At 46.1% G+C, this 25,065-nt stretch overlaps 1 protein-coding gene and 1 non-coding gene across 2 annotated transcripts in view; one reads left to right on the plus strand and one right to left on the minus strand.

Moving 5' to 3' along the window:
* Positions 1 to 13,711: 13,711 nt before the first annotated feature.
* LOC119386336 (nephrin-like) overlaps positions 13,712 to 25,065 on the minus strand; it is a 24,024-nt gene continuing 12,670 nt past the window's right edge. The window contains exons 4-8 of the mRNA XM_049414313.1: positions 21,122 to 21,325; positions 19,220 to 19,284; positions 18,270 to 18,507; positions 15,718 to 16,010; positions 13,712 to 13,927 (exon numbers count right to left, since the gene is read on the minus strand). Of these exons, the coding sequence (XP_049270270.1) occupies positions 15,835 to 16,010; positions 18,270 to 18,507; positions 19,220 to 19,284; positions 21,122 to 21,325 (683 nt within the window). The 3' untranslated portion in view covers positions 13,712 to 13,927; positions 15,718 to 15,834. The remainder of the gene's footprint in view (positions 13,928 to 15,717; positions 16,011 to 18,269; positions 18,508 to 19,219; positions 19,285 to 21,121; positions 21,326 to 25,065) is intronic.
* On the plus strand, positions 24,949 to 25,020 carry Trnar-ccu (transfer RNA arginine (anticodon CCU)). The gene has a single exon. It is a non-coding gene; the product is annotated as a tRNA-Arg (tRNA).

The following is a 25,065-nucleotide window of genomic DNA, read 5'->3' on the forward strand; positions in this document are numbered from 1 at the left end:
ACGTGACAATATTAGACATAACGTTCCTGCCATCCCCTCTAAGCGTGAAAAGGCTCGCAGCAGTACAAGGATGCTCTCGGGCAATAGATTAACCAGCAATCCACAGCAAGCTTGTTAGGGCTACTTACTTCTTAAGTCGACGTTCATGTCTTGGTTTTCAGTGGGATGACTGCAGCGTATTCCGGAATCAAGCAGTAGGGAAGTACATTTCGGGTGGGCCAAGAAAGACATGTGAAAAAGGAATTGAAATGAGTGAGGGTACATGCGAGAATCCTTGAAACCGTATTTGCTTTTCGAGAATCCTTGAAACCGTATTAACATTTCGTTTGAATCAGTCATAGCTACTGCACAGAATTTTCATGAGGCTCTCAGTACGGTTACGGCAGTGCGAAACGTAAGAACGTAAATGAATTAAAGAACGGAAACTAAACCTCCGTAATTAATTATATTACATTGGACTGCCCCGTACAATGAAAGAAATCACGTTATGATACAAAGTATCACGTGTGATCCTGGCACTGTGGTATGCGTTGGAGAAAACCCTATTGTCGACAATGAACTGTAAGCCTGTGCTACAACGTTCCTCCAGGACTACGCTCAATATTTTGGACATTAGCTCATAAATTATCAGGAACGGGACAACCTCACTCTTCCCTCGACTGAGTTAAGTTATCTGCTTTTTCTTTTTTCTTTCCTTTAAGATTACTTCTTTGAAGTGGACAATACGCGAACAATGAAGCAGGCTTTGTGCTATGATAAACAAATTTAACTTTTTTTTCTTTCGAGATTATTTCACTAGTTTCCTTTTCTGTTAATTTTAGGTGCTTGGAACTAACAAAAGCCAAATCTTTTCTTGATCCCTTCTTTTGGTATTGTTGTTCAGAATTGTGACAGACGGAAGTATAATAGGTTGGTAAAGCGCACCTTCGTTTCCATATCTGTTTGCATCCGGAGTGTGTAAATCAATATAAGATCTCACGAAAAAAAAGTAAAAAATATGTTTAGCTTAGTAGTAGAGATATACGCCGAGAAAATGTGGAGCAGGAAAGCACGCACACGAGGAACAAAAAGAAAAGAAATGGGCGTAATTACGAGAAAGTTGTGTATATCTGGAGGTCACAGCAAAACAGAAACTAAACTGATTACCTGTCGCCTTGATTCCAACCATTCGTGGCTGCGTGCAAAGAAGTCAAAAGAAGTGCCGTCAAACATTATCGCATATAGGTGGTTTTGAACGATTAAACACAGCGCCATTGTTGGCCGAAGTTCTAGCCTGAGACGCGATCAAGGCTCCGCCCTTAGCATTCACGGTGAGTCTAAATACTTTCCGAATAATCTAATAACCAACCAAGTCCATTTCGTCCGTTATTTATACACGACCCACGAAACATTCCAGATAAACTTCTGATGCCCGCGTCCATTCTTCAATGCAAAGTGCTCAAGTATACCAACATGATAATTGGACTGTATGGCAGAGCGCACTTTGTGCACCACTGGTCACCGTTTCGGAAACGCTGGGGGGGATCAAATGCTATCGCAAGTCGACACAAGGTCACTCGCTTCCATCGTATAGCCATCGGCCATACGATGCTGAATGCGCCGGTTCTCGTCCATCGTATATTGCAATCCATCGATCGTGGCCTACGCGATACGACTCCGGCAGCTCCGCACATAGCCGGAGCCAATCTCGGAGGCCACGCGTCGGCGCAATATTCCCAGCGTCGACCGGTGGGGTACTCAGTGCACGCAGTACGCTATTGTTTCTAGCAATGGTGCTCTATGCGTTGCTGCTAGCATGCTAGGTGTACCGCCGGGCACACCTCTCCAGCGCGCACGTGCAGTGGCGCGAGCCAATGGGGCCCTAAACTAAGGGCCCCACCCTACGAGGAAGGGTTCTTGTCGTTCTGCACACAGAAGTTATCTCTCTCTCGCTCCAGTACTCATCAAAGAACCTGTATCTCGCTGCCACTATCAATAGCAAAGTAGCGAAAACGACGCCTTGTGAACGACGGTAAGGTATGTCACGGTGTTACCATGCTGTTTTTTTATCTTGTTAAGCAGCGTGAAACGCTGCATAACAACATAACGAATAGAGAGAATGAAGCTACGATAGGACGAGTTGTACGTACCATTTCTGACAATGAATTTGTGCCGTAGCTTCATGATCATGAGTGCAATGAAGACCACGAGGAACGCTGCCACAGCGCTCAGGACGGCGGCCACAAGGGTGCCAGTGTTGATTTCCAGTCCAGCCTCTGCATTCAAGAGAGTCACACTTACAATAACAACCATTGCAGCGACTCCACGCCATTGGTTTCTTTGAGCAAGGCAGGTGTCAAGGTAGGTTTTGTAGAGAAATAAAGCGGTTGCTGTATACCGTTAGGAAATGACCGAAAATCCTTCACTTTCTTTCCGAGGTTCTAAGCGAGTCCTTGTTAATTTGTGGTGGAAGTGCTTCGCTGCAGGACATAAAATTAACCTAATTTACATTGTGGTTTCTTATAATATTACCGCGCTAGGGAGCTTGGTACCAGCCCATGTGTTAAGCAGGTGGTAATGAGCCAAGTTTTCGCGCAGTATTTGGCTGAGTCTGGGAGTCACGTCATTGTCTCCGAGCCCCTCTCGACACACAGCGCAGAGCTCTACGTGGCCTTTGAAAAAGTTAGTAAACATTAAAAAGGCTTTAATGAGTAGCGATTGGACGTCCTTTGAAAACTTCGCGGAACTGGCTGGAATAGGTGTTGGTGGAAACGTTTCAGCTAATGAGCGCTAAGAGCGCGTGGACCTCTGGTAAGCGTGAAAAGTTGTCTCGCAGATAGCGATTGCATTGACGTACACGTTGTGCACATGCACACCGTTAGCAGACAAATGAGGTTAATGCTCGTTTCCCCGCAATCTGCTCAAGATCTCGCAACGCTCTGATGGTTTCTCGTGTCACGAGTGCCCGATGACCCCCACGTGACTTCCAGGCTCGGCCAACTACCAATATGTAGACAATAATGAAAAGGATATTCGCTCGTATGTGGTTGTTAATAATGAATTCTAATAAGAAGATAATAATAAGAGTTCATAATAAATTCTAGTAAAACAGGTCAAAGCCAGAGAAATGCATACCGCATTTCGAATCGTGAGTATAGAGACTAAGAGTCACAGCGGTACTACTAAGACTGAGTTGCGGACACAGTACTGTTGTCTCTAAAACATCAATAAAACGTTTTCGGATGTAGCAACCATTAAGCGCGCTGCTTTATATTGGGTACCCTTGTGCGTGACAACGCTCATGAATACCAGGTAAATAAAAACTAAAAGTCTTTTAGCATGAAATCTGGAATCTGACGTCTTGTTGACGACATATCTCTGCCGAAGGTCTGAGGGGAGCAGCGTAGATTTTGACAGAAGAAACGCTGTTATTAAACGTGCCGGCGTCGGGCTGCAACTGCTGTAGCATGCTTAATTCTAGTGCGCCTATAGGCGTCGAATGCACTGGTGCCCACGATACGCAAGTGTAATGATTCTGTTGGTGATGCAATGTTTGGCTCTTTGCACGGTGTGCGTTACGCAATGAGCGCTAAAGAAAGAGCTCTTGAGGGGTATTAAATTATACGCATTAGCCGCAAAATACATTTTGGACAGCAAAACATAAGTTCTGCGTCCTTTTAAGCGTTTTGAGCGATAAATATTTCAACGAATGACTTATGACTATGAACCAATTTTAACAGTAATGTAGCCGTTTCATTTAATTCGACAAAAAAAGGTTATCCCTTTTATTCTATGAACAGTAAAATACAAGGTTAAGAGGTGCACGGCCAACTTTATAAAATCACGTTCTGTGTGCATTCACATCGTTTCAAGCCTAGCCAGGAAGGCCAAAGTCAACCCAACCAAACCAAACTATACCCAACCTAACCTAACCTCATTCAAACCTGTGTCCATTCCACCAGGCTGCCTATTCGCGAGGATGCTGTTTCTTAAGGCTGCCCGAACAATTGCTTAAGCGCTATGTCCACTGATATTTTTAGTGCTTCGAAATAAATAATTAAATATTTATTTAAGTACATAACGAAATGCAGCCATCTTCAGACTGCTCATCACGAGATACAATTCTGGGATGCTACTAGGCGCATAATTACATGCTCGTTTGTTCTATATACCACAAACTGCTCACCGTTAAACATTATTTGTAAAGAAAGAGCCTTGGGCACCACTGTGATCTTGAACAGAATACAAGCTGTCTCGGTCATCTTATATGCTCCACTATGGCTAAGTAGTGGCTGTTAGTTTGAAATTGTTGCCCTTTACAGCATGTAAAATAACGAAATAGCACGTGAAATTGAATGTCGACGGCGTATAATTCGACAATCACAACTTCTAATATTAAAGCGCGAGCCCTGCTAACACAGATCTATAAAACTAACCTATGACACAACATATGCTGCATGGAACAGAAACACATGAAGGAATAAACAAATATATAAAGCAGCAACTAGGCCCGGACAGAGAGAGAGAGACAAAAAAGTGAGAATGCAAGGAGGTCAACCAGTATATTATAACATCCGATTTGCTACCCTACACTAGAGCGAGGGGCAAAGAAAGATGGAAAGAAGGCGCGTGAAAACAAACAAAAAATAAGGAAGGTGCGGAGCGGGAGTACTATAACCTAGCAAATATGACACTGCCACGCAAAAAGTTCAATAAGGCCTTAATAGATTTCCGGTGCGACGACAGTTCGGGTCGACATTCTAGCATTGACTGGTTCGACAGGAGCCTGTCGTCAAGGCAGGTCACTGTTATCTCAAGGCACCGTGAGCCTCGCCGAATGATTGAGAAAGACCTGGCAGCCAGATAGTTCCATGTAAATCAAGGAAATAAAAATTCGGCAGGTCCCACGCATTGTGAGAAACGGTTTCACGCGAAGCAGTCAGCGAGTACTTCTATGCTGTATTTTATGGCTTTGATCCAAGCGTTACGAGGTGGATCGATGTGTTTTTGTAAGTGTAGTAAGCTGTGTGCACATCGTGGGCTTACCAGAGACGTCGACAACACTGGCGTTTAAAGGGTAACTTATGGTGCGAGGTAACGTCAGCCCTCACGTTAGAGTACATACGTGAGTATTATCGAAATTAAGTGTACCTTGTGGTGTAATCATGTGAATATCATGCGTAACTTTCATTAAGCAATGCTTCAATATAGCTTGCTGAATCATTGGAGTACAAATTCAATGTTTATTAGACTGCTATAAAAGCGGAGCCAATACTGGAACCACAGCCGTTAATCTGATATGACGCCTCTATCACTGGAGTACATATGTAGCGCTTATTGCTTTCTTGTAAAATTAGATAGCCAGCACCACAACCACAATCGACGTTGCACCAACATTACGCCTGCATGGGCTGTTTTTCCAGGCCAGTTTATAGACCTGGCGTGGCTCTGTTATAGAATACCAGATTGCCACGCAGAATGCTTGGGTTCGATTCCTGCTGGGATCCTAATATCTATTCTTTCCATTCGTCGGCTCAACGCTGCCGATGTCGGTTTTTCTTTACGCTCTCGCATTTAAATTGCCCATGTCTCTTCTCGCCGTTCCTGGGAAGATATAAACTAGATACAAACTGTCTTCATCTGTGGCGCATACCCGTACACCGCGGCCCGTGGTAAACGGGTATGTGCCGCACATGTCTAGAGGAAAGGGTTTGACGACGTACGTGACAGGATTTTCACTTTATTCTTGTCACCACCCGGCCATCATATTCGTCAAATCTTCATACCCTCTCATACCAATTCAGGTCTACACCATGTTAAGGAGGCGATCATGAGAGCACTCAGATGCAGGCGAATAGATAGATAGATAGATAGATAGATAGATAGATAGATAGATAGATAGATAGATAGATAGATAGATAGATAGATAGATAGATAGATAGATAGATAGATAGATAGATAGATAGATAGATAGATAGATAGATAGATAGATAGATAGATAGATAGATAGATAGATAGATAGATAGATAGATAGATAGATATAAACGTTCAAAGTGCCAAAGGTTCGCTAAGAAATGCTCCGCATTCAAAACTACTGAACGACCATACTCAACATGCTAACACCAGTAGAATAACTCCAAAATGAGTGTGATATTTCTCTAGGTTGAAAACATTAAGTGTTGATGTCGAGTCGGATGAACATGCCATTTCGTTTTACTCGGAGCGTTTTCGGGTGTACCCACTGCCCTACAGCATGCAACTGCAGAAGTCAGCATCCCATGGACCTCATTACGACCAGTTCGGCACCGTGCGAGTCATACATCAAAGAGGATCATCAAGGCGATATTATGTACAGGCGTACTTGGTTCTTGTCCTCCTGGCTATTACTCAAATGGTACGAAGTGCTATTCGCAACATAACGTCGCTTATGTTTTCTTGTTCAGCCGAGCAATAACAAGAGTTTTAGATGTAGCGTACAAACACATGAAATAAATGCACAGTCATAAAGTTTTTGCATGTCGATCTCAGTTTGCATTAGCGGCAACAGGCGGAAACCCTATCTTTCGTCTCTTAAATGAACCAACCACCTCTGTTCATGAATATTTCATGTATGACGAAAAATATATTACATAGACATATCTGATAATTCAGTGTATTACCTTCTGCTGAATATAATTCCAGACGGTGCGGAAAAAACCATATTCGAAAAAAAAAAACAATCTGCTCGGGTATTCTTGCCCAGTTGTGGGGCGGTTTCTTTATTATGCAGCTTGTGTTCTTGTCCCACAGCGATTGAAAAATCAATTCGGAAATTCGCATTGCAGATTTTATATTGAGATTGCTTCTTGGTCGGTGTTATTCAGGCACTCTTGTTTTCTGCAAGCCTGACGGCAGACACCGCAGGTCATACAACAGTCAGGTCTCGCATTTTGAAGATCAACTTCTTGTTCGATCGACCTCTTTTGCATACCTTTTAGAATATTTTTTTCGGATATTGTAACAAAATGTGGTCAACAAAGGCCGATCAATGCAGCTGAAGATATCACCCCCGTCTGCGCTTCTTGGCGCTTGCAGCGCACTTGGTACATATTGTTTTATAACGAAAGCTGTTTTGAGATCACAACAACGGCCATTTTTGGCGCCGTAGTTGTCCACCGCCGCCGCCGCCGCCGCCGCCGGTGTCCGTAACCGCTATCGCGCGACATAAGAAAAAAAAACGAAATAAGTAAAAATGACCAGGATTGAACAGAGTTCGAACGTGGGCCCTCCGCGTGGGAGCCCAGTATTTTACCATAGAGCCATGCCGGTGCTTGAAACTCCTTTGCAAAAAGGCCCTATACAGGCTTCATGTCGGGAAGGAACCACATTAACATATGTAATATAGCGTGTTAGAAGAGTAAAATAACAACCAGGTATCACACGACGCGAATTCTGTAACCAAGCGTCACACAATGCGAATTGCGCAACGTGTGGGTTGTTGAATGCTTCCAACCCGTTACAAAGGGTACTGCCATAATTCTTCATCGTCATCAGGCACAGCATCAACAAAGTGCACATAATAGGGAGTTTGCGAATAGGGGCCCCAAACGTTTTGGGGCCCCTAAGAAACAGCGTCGAGGCCACTGCACATGCGTGAGACCCAAAGAGCGTTTGGGTTTTGCGTTGGGGACGCGATTTCACTAGTTTAGCGGGAGCTCCAAAGACTGCCCTAAAAGCTTTGGGTCAAACAAACATGACGGCACCCACTGAAGCGATGGCTCTTGGGTAAGACTACAGTGACCTAGAATAGGGGGAGTGTTCAAAGCGCGGCATACCCTAGTCGAAAACTCCTAGCTCCTGCTAGGTCTGCAGCACTGAGGAAGACATCGATCATCTGCTATGCCGCTGCCCTCGATTTGCCTTTGAAAGACGAACTCTTTCTGATGCGATGCGACGATTGGACGATCGGCCGCTTTCCGTGCAGATGCTTCTGGAGCACCGTCCCCATCGCACGTCGGCCGACAAGGCAGTTAAAGCACTTTTGTGCTTTTTTAAGGACTACGGGCCTGTGTGAACGCTTGTGAGCACTTGTGACAATTTTTTACAGTGCCATCGCCACATACGTGTCAGTGCATTTATTGATCATTTCCCTTTTTTTTCACTCTCCCCTCTCTCTCTGTCTCTCCCATCTTTCCACTCCCCTTTCCTTTCCCCCGGCGTAGGGTAGCCAACCGGACTGCTGTCTGGTTAACCTCCCTGCCTTCTCCCTTTCGTATTCCTTCCTTCCTTCTAGCTCCTGCTTGAGCCAAAGCGAGCACACGCAAAGGGCTTTGGGGCATAAAACTTTTGGGGCCCCTATTCGAAAACTCCCTAATGCCTTAGAGGTGTTTAGCGGGTACCAAGGTTCTCCATAAAATGACGAAAACTGGCATCGTGGCTGCTTTCAAACTTCACAAAAATTATGTTGATTTATATCGTAGTGGGTTCCTCGCAAGTGCACTTGTATTGGTTGCCAAGGAAGCCTATAAAGCCACTGTTGCAAATAAAGCGAACGAAGGGGCGTGGGGCACGGACTATCAGCACCTAAAATTCCCATGGAAGTCTCAATGGAGTCAATCTCGACAATCAGAAATTACGATCACCAGATTTCGATGCCGTGTCCCCCCATTAAACGTATATTTAAACAGAGCTGGTCTGACGATATCGCCCCTCTGTCGATTCCGTGAAGAAATAGAAGATATTGAACAATATTTTTTGCCATGCCGCAGACGTTCAATTATTAGAAAAAACTTCTCATTAATCCGCTTTCAAAGATAGGCTTAAATTTAGTTGCAGAAACTGTGCTAAGCTTCGGTGATCCGGTATGGGACATTGCCACAGGCAGGCCCGTAGCCGGGGGGGGGGGGGGGGGGGGGCGAAATTTTGGTGAAGTAGGCGTTTTTACCAAAAGCATAATGAAAATAGGCGTTTTTCTCAAATAGTCAAGGTCTTCAGCAAGTGCCCCCCCCCACCCCCTCCCCCGAAAAAAATTCCTGGCTAGGGGCCTGGCCACAGGGATTCCTTTAATGCGGTATGTAATTTTATGCAAGCTACTAAACGCACACCGTTTTAATCGTGACGTCAACTAATCGTAAGTAAAAATGCGCTAAAATCTACCAAATTTATTCGTAAACTTTCTGATCAAATTAATACGGCAGTCTGGTCCACTAGCGAAATCGCATATTATAGTAATTGCAGTATTTATTTGACATATTACCTAACATTTGCTTTTTATTATTCTTTTATATAATTAAACATTGCGCAAATTAACTTCCAAACTTCAAGGTACAATTTCTTGGCCAATGCCCCGGAGTGGGTATGTGCCATAGTGTTGAAGGACGAACAAAACAAAACAAAACACGAGCAACAGCCACGGGTGTTGGCTCGTTCAGTTGGTTCCAATCCTTCGATATAGCCAGACGGCCGGGTTCTGTTTCCTTCTTCGCCTCTTCGCTACATTCGTACTGGTATCCGCAACGCCTTGCCCAAGCTGCACATCCCAAGTTTCGCCGACGAACGCCGAGAATGGCAAAGATTTGGGGACCATTTACGAGACAGCATTCTTGACAAATGGATCCCAGAAATCGACATATTCAAATACCTAAGGACATACCTGACTGGGGTAGCGAAGGCTTCCATTCAAGGTATTCGCCTCGCCGAAGCTAACTACGACGTGGCCATTCAGATCTTGTCCGACCGCTTCGGCCGTCGCGACATGCTAGTCGACGACCACCTAGACAATTTGCTGTCTGTCGCGCCAATTCGAAGTTCAGCAGACGTGACCAAATTAAGGAATCTCTATGACGAGACAGCATTCCACATCAACGCACTGGAAGGTCTTGGAGTGTCTACTAGGAGTACTGCAAGGTTCTGAGGCGCCTCCTCTTGAAGGCGTTAACTTCGGAGCTCGGCACCCTGTATCATCAGCGGCGAAAGGAAACCCGGCTAGCGGAAAACGCTGATGCATCTCAAGGAGCCCAGTCACAACTAGTCAGAGACATCATAACTTCATTCGAGTTCAGATAGAAATACGGAAGGAAAGCGGTCTCGAGGAAGCGACTACGTCTACAAGCAGGCGGCATCCGCAGCGAGAATTCCGGCCACCAGAGCGACCCCTGCCCCTGTGATCCATTTCCTCAGGGAGTCAATAGAGTTATTTCCTTCTCTCTCTCTCTTTCTCGCGTTAACGTATGTTATATAGCGCGGTGGGAGAGTGAAATAGATACCGGGCGTCACACAATACGAATTACGTAACTAGTGGGTCGTTTAAAGCTTCCAACCCATTACAAAGGGATCAGCCATAATTCTTCATCCTCATCAGCCGTCACATCAACAAGGTGCACATAGTGCCTTACAGATGTGTAGCTGGTACCTCGCCTCTCCGCAGAATGACAAATAATGTCGTAGCGGGTGCTTCCCAAGTTCACAAAAATTATGAATTATGGCGTAGTGGGTACCTTGCTATTGTACTTGTATTAGTAGACCGAAGAGAGTTAACAACGGGCTCTAGAAATGCCGCTCTTCGAGCTTTCGTTGTAACTGTCCTGCGCTTTTCTCGCAGGCCTGACTTTTTTTTTGTACATCTAAACTTGCAGTCACCTATAAGTCTCGCGCAGCATATCACTCAGCTCAGCTTTCTCGTATTCACGGGTGTCACTGCTAACTTATCTTCTGCGAAGCGCACTCACCCACATCAAGTTCGTAGCTGCGGCTAAGCCAACTTGCAGAAAAAACCAAAACAAAGCCCGCTTATGAGGGCTCTGCTCTAGTTTTCAAAACAGACTGCGTGTTATGCAGCAAGTCTACGAGACAATGCACTTGCATCTCTCACTTGACAATCTATTTTGTTCAGTAATTCATTCTACCACAAATAAACGGGAGGTTAAGTTAAATAAACTTAAAGGGAGGGGGGTGCTTAGAACTTTCTAAGAATGTGAAGACGGCCTAGTCGGACCTTTCGTTGATCTGCTGTTGAACGTTCTATTTAATATTCTGCTGATCTGCTGTTGCGCCAGCGGCCTCTCTTTCTACCAATTTTTCATTCCCAAAACGCCTGCGTCGTAGAAAGGCCGCATGTTGCTCACGTTGGGTCGCTGCCGCAGCTTCATCCATAGCCACTTCCTCCCGACGGCGGTTACGACAAACGGGATTTCGAGCTGTTCTAGCCTCTTCCGCCATGGCAGACTTCCTCGCTTTTCCCCGATTGTGACTAGGGCCTGGTCGCGTGATATCCACGCTTATGTATTTATTGTTTTTGCTCATGCGAACGCCGCAACGACGACATGGACGCGCAACTGGCGCTCACGTGATATTTTCTGTACCTCACAACGCGACCTTTAACCATAGAGTTAGTTCTAAGGCTTTTGCCTTCATAAATCAGTGACTGGAGCAACGCGACACTTACAGGAGTAGACAGAGCTAGACGAGAATGACTACAGAAGGGAACTTCTATACTGTTAGGAATGGAGTAGGGCCCCTCGGGTGCGCGGCGTAGGATACGAGGTCGTGGCATCCCACCGCTGCCACCACTGTTAGGACTGAGGTTGCGTGGCCCATCGCTACCGCCACCTTTATGTTCCGATGTCGTCCTTCAGGCTCGCTGCTGGGAATACGCGTCGTTGCATCCCTCCTCTGGAACCGCTGTTGGGACTCGGGTTGCGTGGCCGGTGCGAACACGGGTGTGTATCGTGCTCGGAGTAGTCAGTAAGGGCAAGGTGAAGAAGGAAAAGTTTTATGTACAGACTATTTACATATTTTGGCTCTCAGGCAACATGACTGCCAGCCCGACCACGTCGGCTGGTTCGACTCCGTTCGAGTCGTTCTCCTTCTCCCTGATCGACGGACCGGCACGGCCTTAAATCCTCTAGCCGTCCATTGTCATTTTGACCGTCCGCCGGCCGCAGGTGTTGACGTTCTTCTAGTATTTTGACCGTCCGCCGGCCGCAGGTGTTGACGTTCTTCTAGTATTCTGACCGTCCGCCGGCCGCAGGTGTTGACGTTCTTCTAGTATTTTGACCGTCCGCCGGCCGCAGGTGTTGACGTTCTTCTAGTATTTTGACCGTCCGCCGGTCGCAGGTGTTGAACCTCCTTTACACCGCAGGAGTTGAGCAGCCTTTCCATAGCTGGGCAGCTTTGAAGAACGACTGGCGTCAGTTGACGGGGCCGGCCGGGTGAAGACGCCGTTTTCCCCGGATTGCAGACAAAGCATGCAGGGGTTGATCCCTGCTTCCACGTTCGGTCAGATGCTCTGGCACAACAATACCCACAACTCCTATTCACTTCTAGGACCTGATGTCGAGGCCGACAAAACTCACAAGCACTGGTACTACATAGTTGTACGTCCATGAGTGTCAGCATGGTGTGTCAGCTCATAGGAAAATAACTTCTTCGTCTGTCGCAAGCATAATCTCGATAGTCGCAACGAATTCAAGGGTAAAACTCAAAGTCGCGTAATTAGTAACCTACACCTTGACTTCTCGTTATTCCCTATTGCCGTTTTAACATCATCGTGTCTTAATGTACCAGGTGTTCATAACCAGAATGGCGTTCCTGCGCTGACGTGCAACTCATGCAGAGAAGAGGTATGCACCGTGTGGTCTTGTAAAGGGGATGTGCAAATGTAAGTAGCAATGAAAGGAAGGGCTACAAAACCAACCAGCCAACATACCACCAGGTCAGTGAAGCTTTCATTTCTTAAAGGGATTTATGTATTTCCTTACAACGTTGTCAATAGAGCTCGTGTTTGACAGTGACTTACCCTGTCCGAGCAGTTCCTGTTCAACAAGCAGTGTGTACGCAGTAAGGTGCACGGGTTCGCTTCGGCCGTTTGCGTTGACGCCGTACACGGCCAGCCGGTACAGGGTTCCCGGCTGCAGCGAGTGGACGCGAAAGCTGGGCTGTCCCGCGGCCGTCAGGTTTGCCTTGATGGGAGCTTGCGGAGGCCCGTCCCTGAGTTCGAGCAGGAACTCTTGGTTCTCTGGCGCACCACTTCGCCGTTGGCATGACACCACCAGTGCATCAGAGGTCGCCTCCCGTGCCACGCAGTTGGACGGTTGCACTGGACCGCCTGTGCCGAGTAAATAAGAGGGAAAAACGATCTATGTGAAGATGTTCGATTGAAAGGAGGACGAAAGGAAACAAAGGACAGGCAGGAAGGTCAAGTCTTCGCTGTCTGACGATGCAAGAGAATATAGCAAACAGTCACTGTTTGCATGGGCTCCAATCAATAATGCTGTGCAAACCCACGTTTCTGCTTAGCGAGAAACTTATTTATTATACTTACATTAATGCATTAAATTGAAAATTAAATCGGCGAGACATTCTTTAATAATTGGCTGATCATTTCACGCTGTGCAACCAATGTCCGCCTGTCCACGTAGTGCACGTGAAAGGACGAAATTGTTTTACCCACGGTGAGCGCGGAAACTAGCTGGAATAAGATATAGTACCTGAGAAAATAGAGAGGGGGGAGAAGAAAGAGTGAGAGTGAGTTTGATATGCAATAATAGCGTCATAATGCCACTGTAGTGCCATCTAAGTGTTATCAACACTTTGCAGTGAATTCCAATTACCCATGGAACTTAAGCAGTCACTTGTTTCTAGTATGCAACCGGTGACTTACCTATCGGTACCACCTGGAATATGCAAGGGCGTGTGCTGTCACCTATGGGGTTACTGGCGCCGCAGCTGAGGGTCCCGTAGTCGGCGTCGTGCCGTGGTGTGTATCGTAGCACGGAACGAAGTGGGTGGCCAGGAGGCGAGCTGAACGAGGCGTCCGGCCCGAGTGGATAGTCGCGATTGCCCTGGCGGTAGCCCCACGAGAACGTCACCGGAACTGGATCTGCTTCCATGTCACAGGTAACGTGCACAGTGTCGTGCTTGCCGATTGAGTAGGTGCGTCGCTGTTGAGACGTGCGGCACACGGGAGCGTCTGCAGTACACGCAGTATGTTGCAGTGCGAGAAAGAGTGTCTCAGTCTTGACCCTAGTGTAAAACAGTCACCGCTTCAGCCAGCGCATGTTTACTCGAACTCTTTGACATGTCAAAAAGCAGTGACACACGTACAAGAGCAAGTTTTCGCATGTCTGCGTTACTTGCGCACCACCGTGTAGCGATAAATTGATATGAACGCAGAATATTAGAGCAGTACGAGTTTCAATGCATGTTCTGAGCAGCCCGCTGGCAACCTGCTTTAAACTGTCAAGAATCGTTTCCCTTAATTTTTACTCGCAGTAACAACACATTCCATAATTCTGCTAGCTTGCTTAATTGTCCGAAATCGCATAACATTTCCACCATAAAACGACGTAAATAACTGTGGCTGTTTCTCGTAAAACGTTCTCGTAAGCTACGTTCATGAGGCAGCACACAAACATTGTGTCGAATGTAGTAAACGATTAATTGGGCAGAAAGAGAAGTTCATTTGTGCTGTTCGTTAGTGCTGAGTTTGATGGATACTTGCACGTGAATTACAATACGCCAACAGAATTTATATGGGGAAGACGATGAAAAGAATGTGCGCCTAAAACCATTAGGCAATAGGCATTTTCACGTACTTCAGAATTACCTAATTCGTTCTAAATTTAAGGAGTTCGTGCATATATCTAAACGGGGTGTCCTCGTGTCCTCTCTCTTTCCGCATGTTTCTAAAAGGGCTGCTAATATTATTTCCTAAAACAGCGGAGAGCACAAACAAGAACACATGGAAGGAGACAGGAGAGAGAGGAAAGGCATGGACGTTAACCAGTTTTACATAACCGGTATGCTACCCTGCACAGGGGAAAGGGATGGGGGAGTTTGGAAAAAGAGGAAAGAAATAGAAAGATAGGAACAGTACACACACAACGCCAGAGTCCGGCAGTCTTGTGTACACGGCATCATTATCAGTATACAGCTGCTCGTGCAGGTCCGTTCTCCTTAGAAATTTAACAATGCCTTCGTTGCGTTGATTCTCGATCATCTATCGAGGTGACATTCGACGATAGTTGCAAGCGACGTCGGTGTGTGATCAAGGCGAGCGAGAGCGATTGCGAGTGATCGTCTCTACACAGAGTAGCGAGGACAGTCGCAGAAGATGTGCTGCAAAGTCTCCTCTACACCACAGGCGTCGCCAAGAGCGTTGTCAGCCATCCCTATACGAAACAAAAATGACTTTGTGAAAGCCGTTCTTAGCCATAACCAGCATAGCAGAGTGGCCTCTCTTCGGCGAAGTCTAGTTGGTATTTCAAACCGTAGTAAAGAAAGCGTTCAGGTTGTGCTGCCGATAGTTTTGGCTACTTGTTGTATTCAGAGTGGCGTTCGTAATGTCCCTTGCGATCACTTGAAGCATGGCAGCAGGATCAGACCTTGAAAGTGATATAGCCCCTTCCTTGTCGCCTCACAAAGCTGACCGAGCAGAATTATCGGCATGTCCGTTGCCTATTACGCCGCAGTGACTTGGCAATCACTGAAATGTCACTTGGTGTCCTTTCTAAAATGACGTATGAATGAGGCGTCTGATCTCGAATACCAGTTGTTTGTACGGTCCATGCCGCAGGGCTGATAACAGAGATTGTACGGCTGCCTTAGAGTCGCCAAGAACACATGGGCTCGTTGTGAAACTAACTCGAAACCAATTCATCGCGTTCTAGGCTAGTAAAGCTGGCTTACAAAATGTGTAAAGTAATTCGCAGTTCGTGTTTTTCAATGTGTCTATGTTTACGAAGCCTTGCAGATACTCACATTGTATTCGCAATCCATGGCTCACGCTGCTCGCTTCGCCCTCGGAGTTTGCCGCATGACATGCGTAAGAGCCGCTGTTCGTGCGGTTAACAGATCGCAGTGCCAGTGACTGGTTGCTCACAATGATGCCTCTCCCGGCGTTTGTGTGCTAAGTCCCTGTCGTTGAAAGTCCACGAGACCTCGCCGACTGGAGGGTTGGCGCGCACGTGACACTCGAAGTACACGTCCATGCCTTCGTGCAGATGCGCAGCGTTCAGCCCGATCCCCAAGCCGGAGCTCTATGATGGGAGCATCTGTGCAAAAAACGGTAAATGAATAAAGTGATTCAAGCCACGGTGAGTCTTTCATTCTATTATAATCAATTACAATAGCAGTCATAAGTGCACGACATCTCGATTAGCTTTGAGATATGTGCGCGTTATACTGAGAAGCGCCCCACGACGTGGGTACTACTACTGAACCGCGAATCTGCCGAATGAGCGTTGTGATAGCTGTAACAACTGCCAAGCTTTCTTTTCTTTACAGCTCATCCTTCTCCGACTTCCCGCAAGATGGTATCCAGCGCGAGGCGAGCCCAGTCATTAAACTTAGAAGTACTTGTTGCTGGGCTAGTTGGTTCATCGTAATGAGGGAAAACACTAGACGCCTAAAACACCAAAAGAAGGACGAAGAAGCACAGGGAAAGAGCGTCACTCGCAACTAGTTTATTCTCAGAAGAAAGGCAGAAAATATATATGCCGCGTGTCACATGTAAGAGGTGACAAATAAAATGTGATCGAAGAAGAGGAAGACGTCAAGCGTAGCCTGACGTGTAACCGCACGACGAGAAGAAGAGAAAAACGAAGGAGAAGATATAAAAGAGAAGATGACGTGGGCAGGGGGGCCCGGAAATATTCTTTCCCTTGGGGCGTCTTCTCTTGGCTTCAGCAACAGGAACGTCTGCTCAGCCCTATGCGAATTTCTCGGTGAGACACGAAGAATTCCCTGTTAACTCATTCCTTAACAAAATTTGATACTCCAGAATTCCTATCATTCATTCGTTAATTGTTTCTCATATTTGTGGTATTATTCTCCTCCTTATTCCATAGCGACTAGTCATTCTTAAAATTTCGTTTATTCCTGCGGCAATTGATTTATTCCTCACTCTTTAAAAAATATTATTAAATTAACCGCCGGTTTCATGGCCGATCCCCCGTAGTGGGTAAGAGCCAACAAACGGGCACAAGCAAGCAAGCAAGTGTTCGAACGGCAGCGCGTGAGCTTGGGAAGCTGGGGACGAGCGTCGCCGGCCTGTGTTCCGGGCGCTCCGGCTCTTCCTCGTGCTACGGCATCGCACCGTAGCCACTGCCTGTTCGAGGACACGTCCACGGACCTGGGACTACCAGCAACGCCCAGGACGCGCCATCGGCTTGTGCACCGAGCGCACCGGCCTACGGCACCGCTCTGTAGGCTTCGACCGAGCCAGATTCTCCTCCCGGGAGACGCTGGCCATCTCCATGACCTGCGACGCCCAGGTCACTGAACCCGGTGCTGCCCACCCTCGTCTACAACGCCAGTCCGCATTCGGCCACGGTTAAAGCCTGGGGACATCGACTGGGACGCCTACTTCAACGCTTGCGCCCTCCGCAACGCCTCGACTCTTCCAACGGGACAGAACGCCGTGAGTGGCGTAAGCGATGAACGCCTCGTAATTTTAGTTGTTTGTTTCTCTCACTCAATTGTTCTTTGAGCGATAACCGTGTTTAGCGCTAGTTTATTTTTTGTGTGTTCCTTTTTAATGTTTGCAGTGGGTTTGGATAACTACGTGTGTTTTTCTTCTTTTTGTGTGTAATTAAAATAGGTGTGTCTAACGCTCTCGCCTCGTCTGTTCCTTCTGTCCGGCTGTTATTCGGAGATCCGTGACACCGCGCCACACATGCGCACACCGCACTGCATCAGCTAGTCACTACACATAAAAAAAATACACGAGGTCAATAGAAAGGCATATCTAATCAAGCAACGACGAGCGAAATTCGAACTCAGACATGCGCAAAACCACTGATGTGTCACTTACACACAAGTCGCCTTTCTTCTTTATCCAAAAAGCTTCCATTAATTCCCGGGATCTAGAGCCGAATATTGTCTACAGTATGCCGACTGGATGAATTCCTGAAAGCAAAATGAGACGAACGTAAGTTGCGCGCGGGCCCAGCTAATGTCGGCGTTATTTTCATTCGTTTGGCTGTCGACTATACATCAGCAGCGTCAGCATGTAACGCGTCAGACCGTGGCGTGAGTCCGCAGCTGCGCTTTTTTTTTTCACGATGGTCAGCATGTAGTTAAAGCATTGATCCATTCGGCTGAGTGTTCACGTAATTAGGGAGCGAGAGAGATAAAAAACGAAAGAGAAGAGGTTAGACGAGGTAGACGCGTAAGTGAAAGTATCGAAGCAAGTGGGAAAGCGAGAATTCGACATCTATTTGTGTCTTTCGTGCTCAGCGTATCTTTGGTCCTATCATTACAGTGTACTGTTATGTGTTTATATTTGACAGACAAATGAGAATTCTGCTCACAGTGTATGTCCAGTGTCCAGGAGTCTTCCATGGGCGTCTCCGGCTGTCTGGTGCAAAACGTGTTGGACGCCAAGCACCGAAGGCGCTCGCCGTGGTGCCAGGCACTCGGGACGAAGCTGAGCACGCTCAGTGTGGTCTCACTAGAAGTCGCCCGCGTGGCGTAGTCGCTGAGCTCCCTGGATCCCAGCATCCAGCGCACCGAGGCCGGCGGTCGAGATCCTTCAACTTGGCAGATAACCTATCGTGGAGCACACAGTGGGCTCAGAAGGAACTCGGCGTTGAACATTTCGTGTGCAGGGTCAAGGAAGAAAAACACGAATGAGTCAAAGTAGCGCTGATTGCTTATTTCAACAAACTACGTTGTACTCAGATGCCAAAATATTGGTCTAAGATCTTTCTTTGATCCATTGGTATAACATTGCTTTCTGCCCTTTTTACGGGTCATTAAAACAGAAACATGCACCTGCTTCATTAGAAAGTAAATATTTTAAAGTGCGACATTATAGGAGCAACAAAAGAAAGAAAAGCTTTCACGGTTTCTTTCTGAGTATTTCGTTGATCATTCGCGTTTCCTCATCATGTTTACAACTGCACGACAGCGTTCGTTGTGCAAATATTAGTACTATAATAACAAAGTTGTCACATCATTTTCAGTTATGTAGATGACAGTACAGAACTGGTATGAACAAGCTTTGATCGTAGAAGTGGCTCTTTAAAATACAAATAAGCCACTACAGAGGCCCATCGCTCATTTACGGTATCCTTACAACATATAAAAGGCACCACACTTCAATTTTAAAAAAAGGCGTTGTTGTGTTGCTGAAAAAAATAAGCCTTGTTCATTTATAGATTGAAAATGCAATATGTGTGGGTCGTTTATACTCTACTGAACTCGTATTCATAAATGGCGAAATTCCTGTTGCTAGACAAGCTGAGGTAGCAATACATACCTGCGTTGACATCTCTGCCGAAAGGGGCCCTCTGTTGCCTTTGATCTCAACAGCAATCGGCTGCACTGTAAATCAGATTACCCATAACAAACTTGTCATTAGAATTTTCTGGTACTAAAATATCATCATAAAATAGACTACCGCCTTAATTGTCCGTTTCACAGTGGCTACTAGCAAAAGAAAATCCACTCAATTGTGTTACAAAATAAAGTTTAACTATGGCGACACATGAAAAATACAGAAAAAGCATACAACGGAAGTTCAAGCAACAGATGTGTGTATACACGTCTTGTACTCCTCTATTACTGCACTGACTTGAAACACCAGCATAGGCGTGCGCACAGGGGGGGGGGGGGGGGGCAGGGGGGGGGCGGCCGCCCCCTCAAATCACCTAAGAGGGGGGGCGCAATATCTGCCCCGTACATTGACCCTTCTAGTCACCTAAGAGGGGGTGACGCAAAATCTGCCCCATGCATTGACTTAGTAGGGCGGGGGGGGGGGCGCTGCGATGAACCTTTGCCCCCCCCTGATGGGCAACCCTGCGCACGCCTATGAACACCAGTGTGCATTTCTCGTGGTTTTCAGCCTTAGATGTAAATGCACAGCTTTCTTGTTGTTGCTGTTGTTGTTTTGTCAGATGTCTTCCTTGTGTTCAGAATAAGGTAAAGCTATAACACCAGTGTCACTTTTTCATTTATCAGTGAGACTGATCTCCGCAGTCAATGGGGGCATGTGTCAGTGTACTCAGTAAGGTCAAAGAGGCAACGATGTAGCATCGACAGAAGCAGTCATGTCGATACCTATTTATCGACCTATCACCGAAAATATTTGGGGTGTTTCCTTGGTGAAGTAACTTGCAATGCATCAGCTTAACGCTGAAACTTTTTTTTTCATCTGACTTACGTAATTCTCATATTCGCTGAATCATTCTTAGTCTATTTCAATCCTACTTAATAATTAGGCTACCACATTCTACCTGAAAAACTCAATTCTATCCGTTAGCACGTATGGCCATCTAACCAAACAACTGGGCCTTCCGAAGAATATTTTCGGATCAGCTTAGTCTTGCTCATATTTCTAAATAGCTGTACTGATTAGTTTTAAAGCGGGCATTCCATCGCGTTCATCTGAACATCCGCTATGCAGTCTTCTAATAACCGAAATTTTATTTGAAAGCAAAAGGTAATCTGCAAGCAATGCACAGGAGGTCGAGCTTATATTACGACCCAGTAGAGATGCTTAACGTTACGCCGCGTACCCTTTGCCCAGTCCACGCCACGGATTATGCCGTAAACTGAGGTTCGCGCTTTGCCTTGAAACAACGCTGCGCTTCCCATTTCCATACCACCACGACGCTCCTAATTCTCCTTGGGAGTAGTGGCCTTAACCAGACGCCGCCATCAGTCGAGAGAGTGTGTTTTCGTGTACGATGCGGGTGCCACTGCAAGGCGCTGCATATGTGATGCGTCATTCGTACCCGCTGCGAATATAAGTGGCATGCAGAAAAACGAGGTCATTCAGACCTCCATGGCATCCACGAAGGACAGTCGTCCGCTATGTGGGAACCATCTTTCCAGTTACGTGGCGTTTCGCTGAATACAGGCTGCTGTCCACATTACTTTAAGGCCAAAGTTTCCACGGACGTGTGAACCGCTGCTCCTTCGTTAACTGAAACAAGTTTCACGTCATTTGGAGCCCCACATTGTATTTATTCTTTGTGTTCACTTTATTCTTGTTTGTTCATATGCCCGCAATAGGCACACAGCGTTCGTGCTATCTGCTTGCCAAACAAGACTCTACTTGGTCACGGTGTGATAACATGGCACTTTCTGTCTTGTCATTCGTGCTGCCGTTGCTCTTCGTCTACTCGGCGTCTTATATTCAGTGTGGAGAGAGACTTACGGTGCATGTTGACAATGACGCTGGCCGTGGACGGTTCCGAGACGTTGCTGTTGGCCGCCCGACATGTGAGCTTTGCCCGGTAGTCAGCACGCGTTAGCCGCAGCCGCAGAAGGGTAGCCCTGGGGTGACCGTCGGGAGCTCTGCTCAGTGCCTGCTGCAGTAGCTGGGACCCGCGCCACCACGTCACCACGGGCTCCGGCTGCCCTGTACCGACCAAAAAGGGAGCAACTCTGCAAAATTAATCTCGGTAAAGATGAGTTCCACTAAATGAAAAACGTTTGCAACTCTCTCCTGCTTAACCAGTGGGACCTATGTTGAACAAGAGTAAAAATGTTCCATTTGCTAAGTGAAGCTTACATGGAGTGACATTAGGTGTTCTATACCCTAAAAGTAGAGAAAAGTTCGACTTGTTCCAATTAGCTCTTCCTTAAGTCGGGATTCTCGAGAGTTAACAATCGCGTTTTCAGAGACTTGTACTCTTGTACGTTAGTGGCCCCTGTGGGCGTGCTCAAATACAAAGAAATTCAGCTTAGTGATAGCGAACCGGAAGTTACCAGCAAACATTAGAAGGTTTATTAAAGTTAGCTGCTTCGGACTCGCGCTATCCCGGCCGTGTTTTCGGATGCTCATCTTTCGGATACTTTACTTTGTGATTCTCCACTCGGCAAGCATGAAAACAACGTGCAATGAGTTGAGTTCGCGCAAAAGTATCTGCCTGTTCTAGAAGCTAGGTTCGTGATGGTTGATACACTTCGCAAATAGGCGTTTGCAATCGTCACGACGACTTTCTTTTCCCGCATCCTGTAAGAACAGCCTAAAACTACGGAATGTGAAAACAGCGACTACGAAAATTGCGTCTGGGCCCCCAGATCACTTCTCCGGTTCCCCTTCCGATACTTTATGTGTTGGTGTTCTACTGGCATTTCGGAAAAGAATCTATCTGCAATATGGCCCCGATCGAAATAGCCCTCACACCCGACACACCAATCAAAGTACGTGTCATAATGTTCGAGCTTATGCTGCCTTTAAGAGCCGCGCAGATAAGAGAACAGAAAGAAAGAAAAAAACGGTAGCCCCAACATGTAGCAGCCCACTGCTATGTATTCCCACTGTATCTCTTCAACACCGCGCAATTTCCACGCCGGAAATACAGGGCAGCCACACGCGGTATTTTCTTTCTACCGAAACCCGAAGCGCCGGGGAAAATATTTCCGCCTTGAGTCTCGTGGCAGCATTTGCGCGATGTGACATAGGCATGACGATGCGGTCCGTGGTCGTAAATACTGGAGGAGTGCTTTTCACGTGGTTTCTTATTCATTGCGATTGTAAGTGCGCGTACAGCACTCAAACGTGCCAAGTGACCCCAGTTCCGGCGTTCAGAATAAGTAAAGAGAAAGAAAGGAGTTATAAAGACACCCCATAGGACTTCATGCAGCTGCAACTCTTCGAGCTACGTGGGTCAGTCACGGCTCTTCAGATATAGTAAATAAAAACGCTGACTGTGTATTAGGCATCAAACAACGACTAGCATTTTAGCGTGTTTTATTATATGTTTTGTTCGAGTAGTCCTGCACCACATGAGATCTGCGGAAGCTCGCAAGGTAGAAGGTTCATGAAAGGAAGAAATCGCTATCCCTCAATTTCTAGTACGAAGATACAAAGTTATAAAGTGCCGGCTTCTCAGAAGGAAAGTGTCACAGTGCGAAAAGAAATCACCATAATCCCTGGCAAGGACGATTTTTTTTAAACTGTAAGCGTTTCTTTTTTTTAAAACCCCTATATCTTTCCTGTGTACTTTTGTACAACGATGGTGCCTGTGCATTTTTCTCTACACTCTTAATCAGGTTCCGCTTAAGTGCTAGATATAACCACGAAACCGGACAATTTTTGTTTGTGTTTCCTAGATACAGCCAGCATTTAACCAGGACCTGATTAAGAGTGTATCATTGCCGCATATAGTGACATGTTCTTGATTTCTATTGCGTTAAACTTGTTAGGCTAGAATTACCTTGACAAGAAACGCATATATCAAACAATATATCAATATACAATAAATCAACTAACATGTCATGAAAAGTAACATATTTATAAGATGTTTGTACAGGAACGTTTCACAAATTGTCGATATGTACAGTAGATTGTCAAGATGTCGCACTTCATGCGAAGCGTGTGAAACGTCATAATAGTGTCCACTGTCTTATTGCTAAGAATCACAATAAAATGAAGAGGTTTCACACGTCCTCCTCAGAACCATAGCTTGCGTTAACTATGCGTAGCCAATATAACGGCGGCCTGCCTCACGGTTATTCGCAGTGAATTCGTTTTGCATGCAACGCACATTTAGGATGAACTAATTTCGTATGCATTGGAGCACACCTAAAAGCAAGCAAGTTGCAAACTAAAGCAGAAAAAACATGAATGCTCGCTGAAGTTATTTCATATTACTTACCACCATAAACGTCACACACAAGAGTCAAGTCCTCGCCTTCTTCGTATGGACGGGTAAGGTTTCGAATCTCAGTGCCATTTTCGTCCGTGATAAGCGGTCGTTTCGGAGGTACTGTAACGAAACAAGCAACTGTCGCTATAGTTCTAGCGAGTATTCGAGCTCGTTTTTTTTATATTTCATCCACAAGTACCTTCCCTAAAAGTTTTACGGATGCCTGGCAAAGAAACATACCGGAACCGTCAAGAATTTTAAATAATAATTTATCTTTTTTTTTTTTAATGGCGCTTCAGGTTTATCAAAAGCGTGCTTAGGAAGCACGGAAATTCTTCCACAGTCTTGTGGTCGAGATATTCGTTGAACGACGATTTTATTACATGAGAGGGACTCTGTGGGCATGTAATACTGCATTCTTCTTTATGGTAGCTAGGCTAAGGACAGGAAAAGCAGAAAAGGCGTACTCGAAAACATAGTTTCCTACAATCTTTACTAGAGGGAACTGCGGCGCTGCGATCGTTCAGCCACCATGGGAATGATGGGTAGTATAGACGAATTTGCCTGGTCTTCGTGCTTGCAGCTTCGAACGCACTTGTGGCTTTGTTTATTGTTGTGTTTTAACCTTTGTTTCGGATAAATGAATGGCTCTTCGTGAGCCTCGTGAGCTCACTTGAATTGGTCAGATGAAAAAGGTCAAAGTGGTGAAGGGGGATGCTCAACTTTTGCTGAACTTCATCTTTCGACAAAGCGGTTGCAGGACACATGGAGCCGAAAGAACGAAGTTCAGGCAAATCCATGTACAGACGGGTCCACTGTTAAAGGGAACACTTGTGTTTAGGGTTCAAGTAAATCCATGTACAGACGGGTCCACTGTTAAAGGGAACACGCGTTTAGGATATCTCCAGATTTCACTCTCCTGCAAAAGCATAGTGGCTTAGATCTGCATAACACTACTGGTGGTTGACAGTTCCGAACTCTTATGATAGACCAGTAATGTGAACGAACAACCTTTGCGCATCCACTAGCCGTTAGGGGACCAACAAAATGAAAGTTGCTCATTGGAGTGTTTCCTTTAATAGTGTACCGTACTGTACTACCCATCATTCTCATGCAGGCTGAAGCGCCATGTGTTCCAGCGCACATAGACGCTGGCGCCAGATTTCCCTCTAGCGTACTATTATGAAACTCTAAGCTCGACGTAACACAGCGCTAACTTTCAACAACAGCTTCATTTTTCTCTAATCCCTGTGGTATATGCACTCTCATTTCGTCATACGTCAAGTATGCATGGCTATAACATGTGTGTAAATACTTTATTTAGTTCCTAACACTCCTAAGTTTAATCCACATATATATACCCTATAAAGTGGACGGGGAGACGACCGCCGCCGTAGCTCAGTGTAAGAGCATCGGACGCCTTATTCGAAGGTCGCAGGTTCGGTCCCTGCCGGCGGCAGGTTATCTTCTCGTCCACTTACTTTCTTCACATTTATATTCCAAT

The sequence above is a fragment of the Rhipicephalus sanguineus genome, chromosome 3 (genome assembly GCF_013339695.2).
Source record: "Rhipicephalus sanguineus isolate Rsan-2018 chromosome 3, BIME_Rsan_1.4, whole genome shotgun sequence".
Lineage (NCBI taxonomy): Eukaryota > Metazoa > Arthropoda > Arachnida > Ixodida > Ixodidae > Rhipicephalus > Rhipicephalus sanguineus.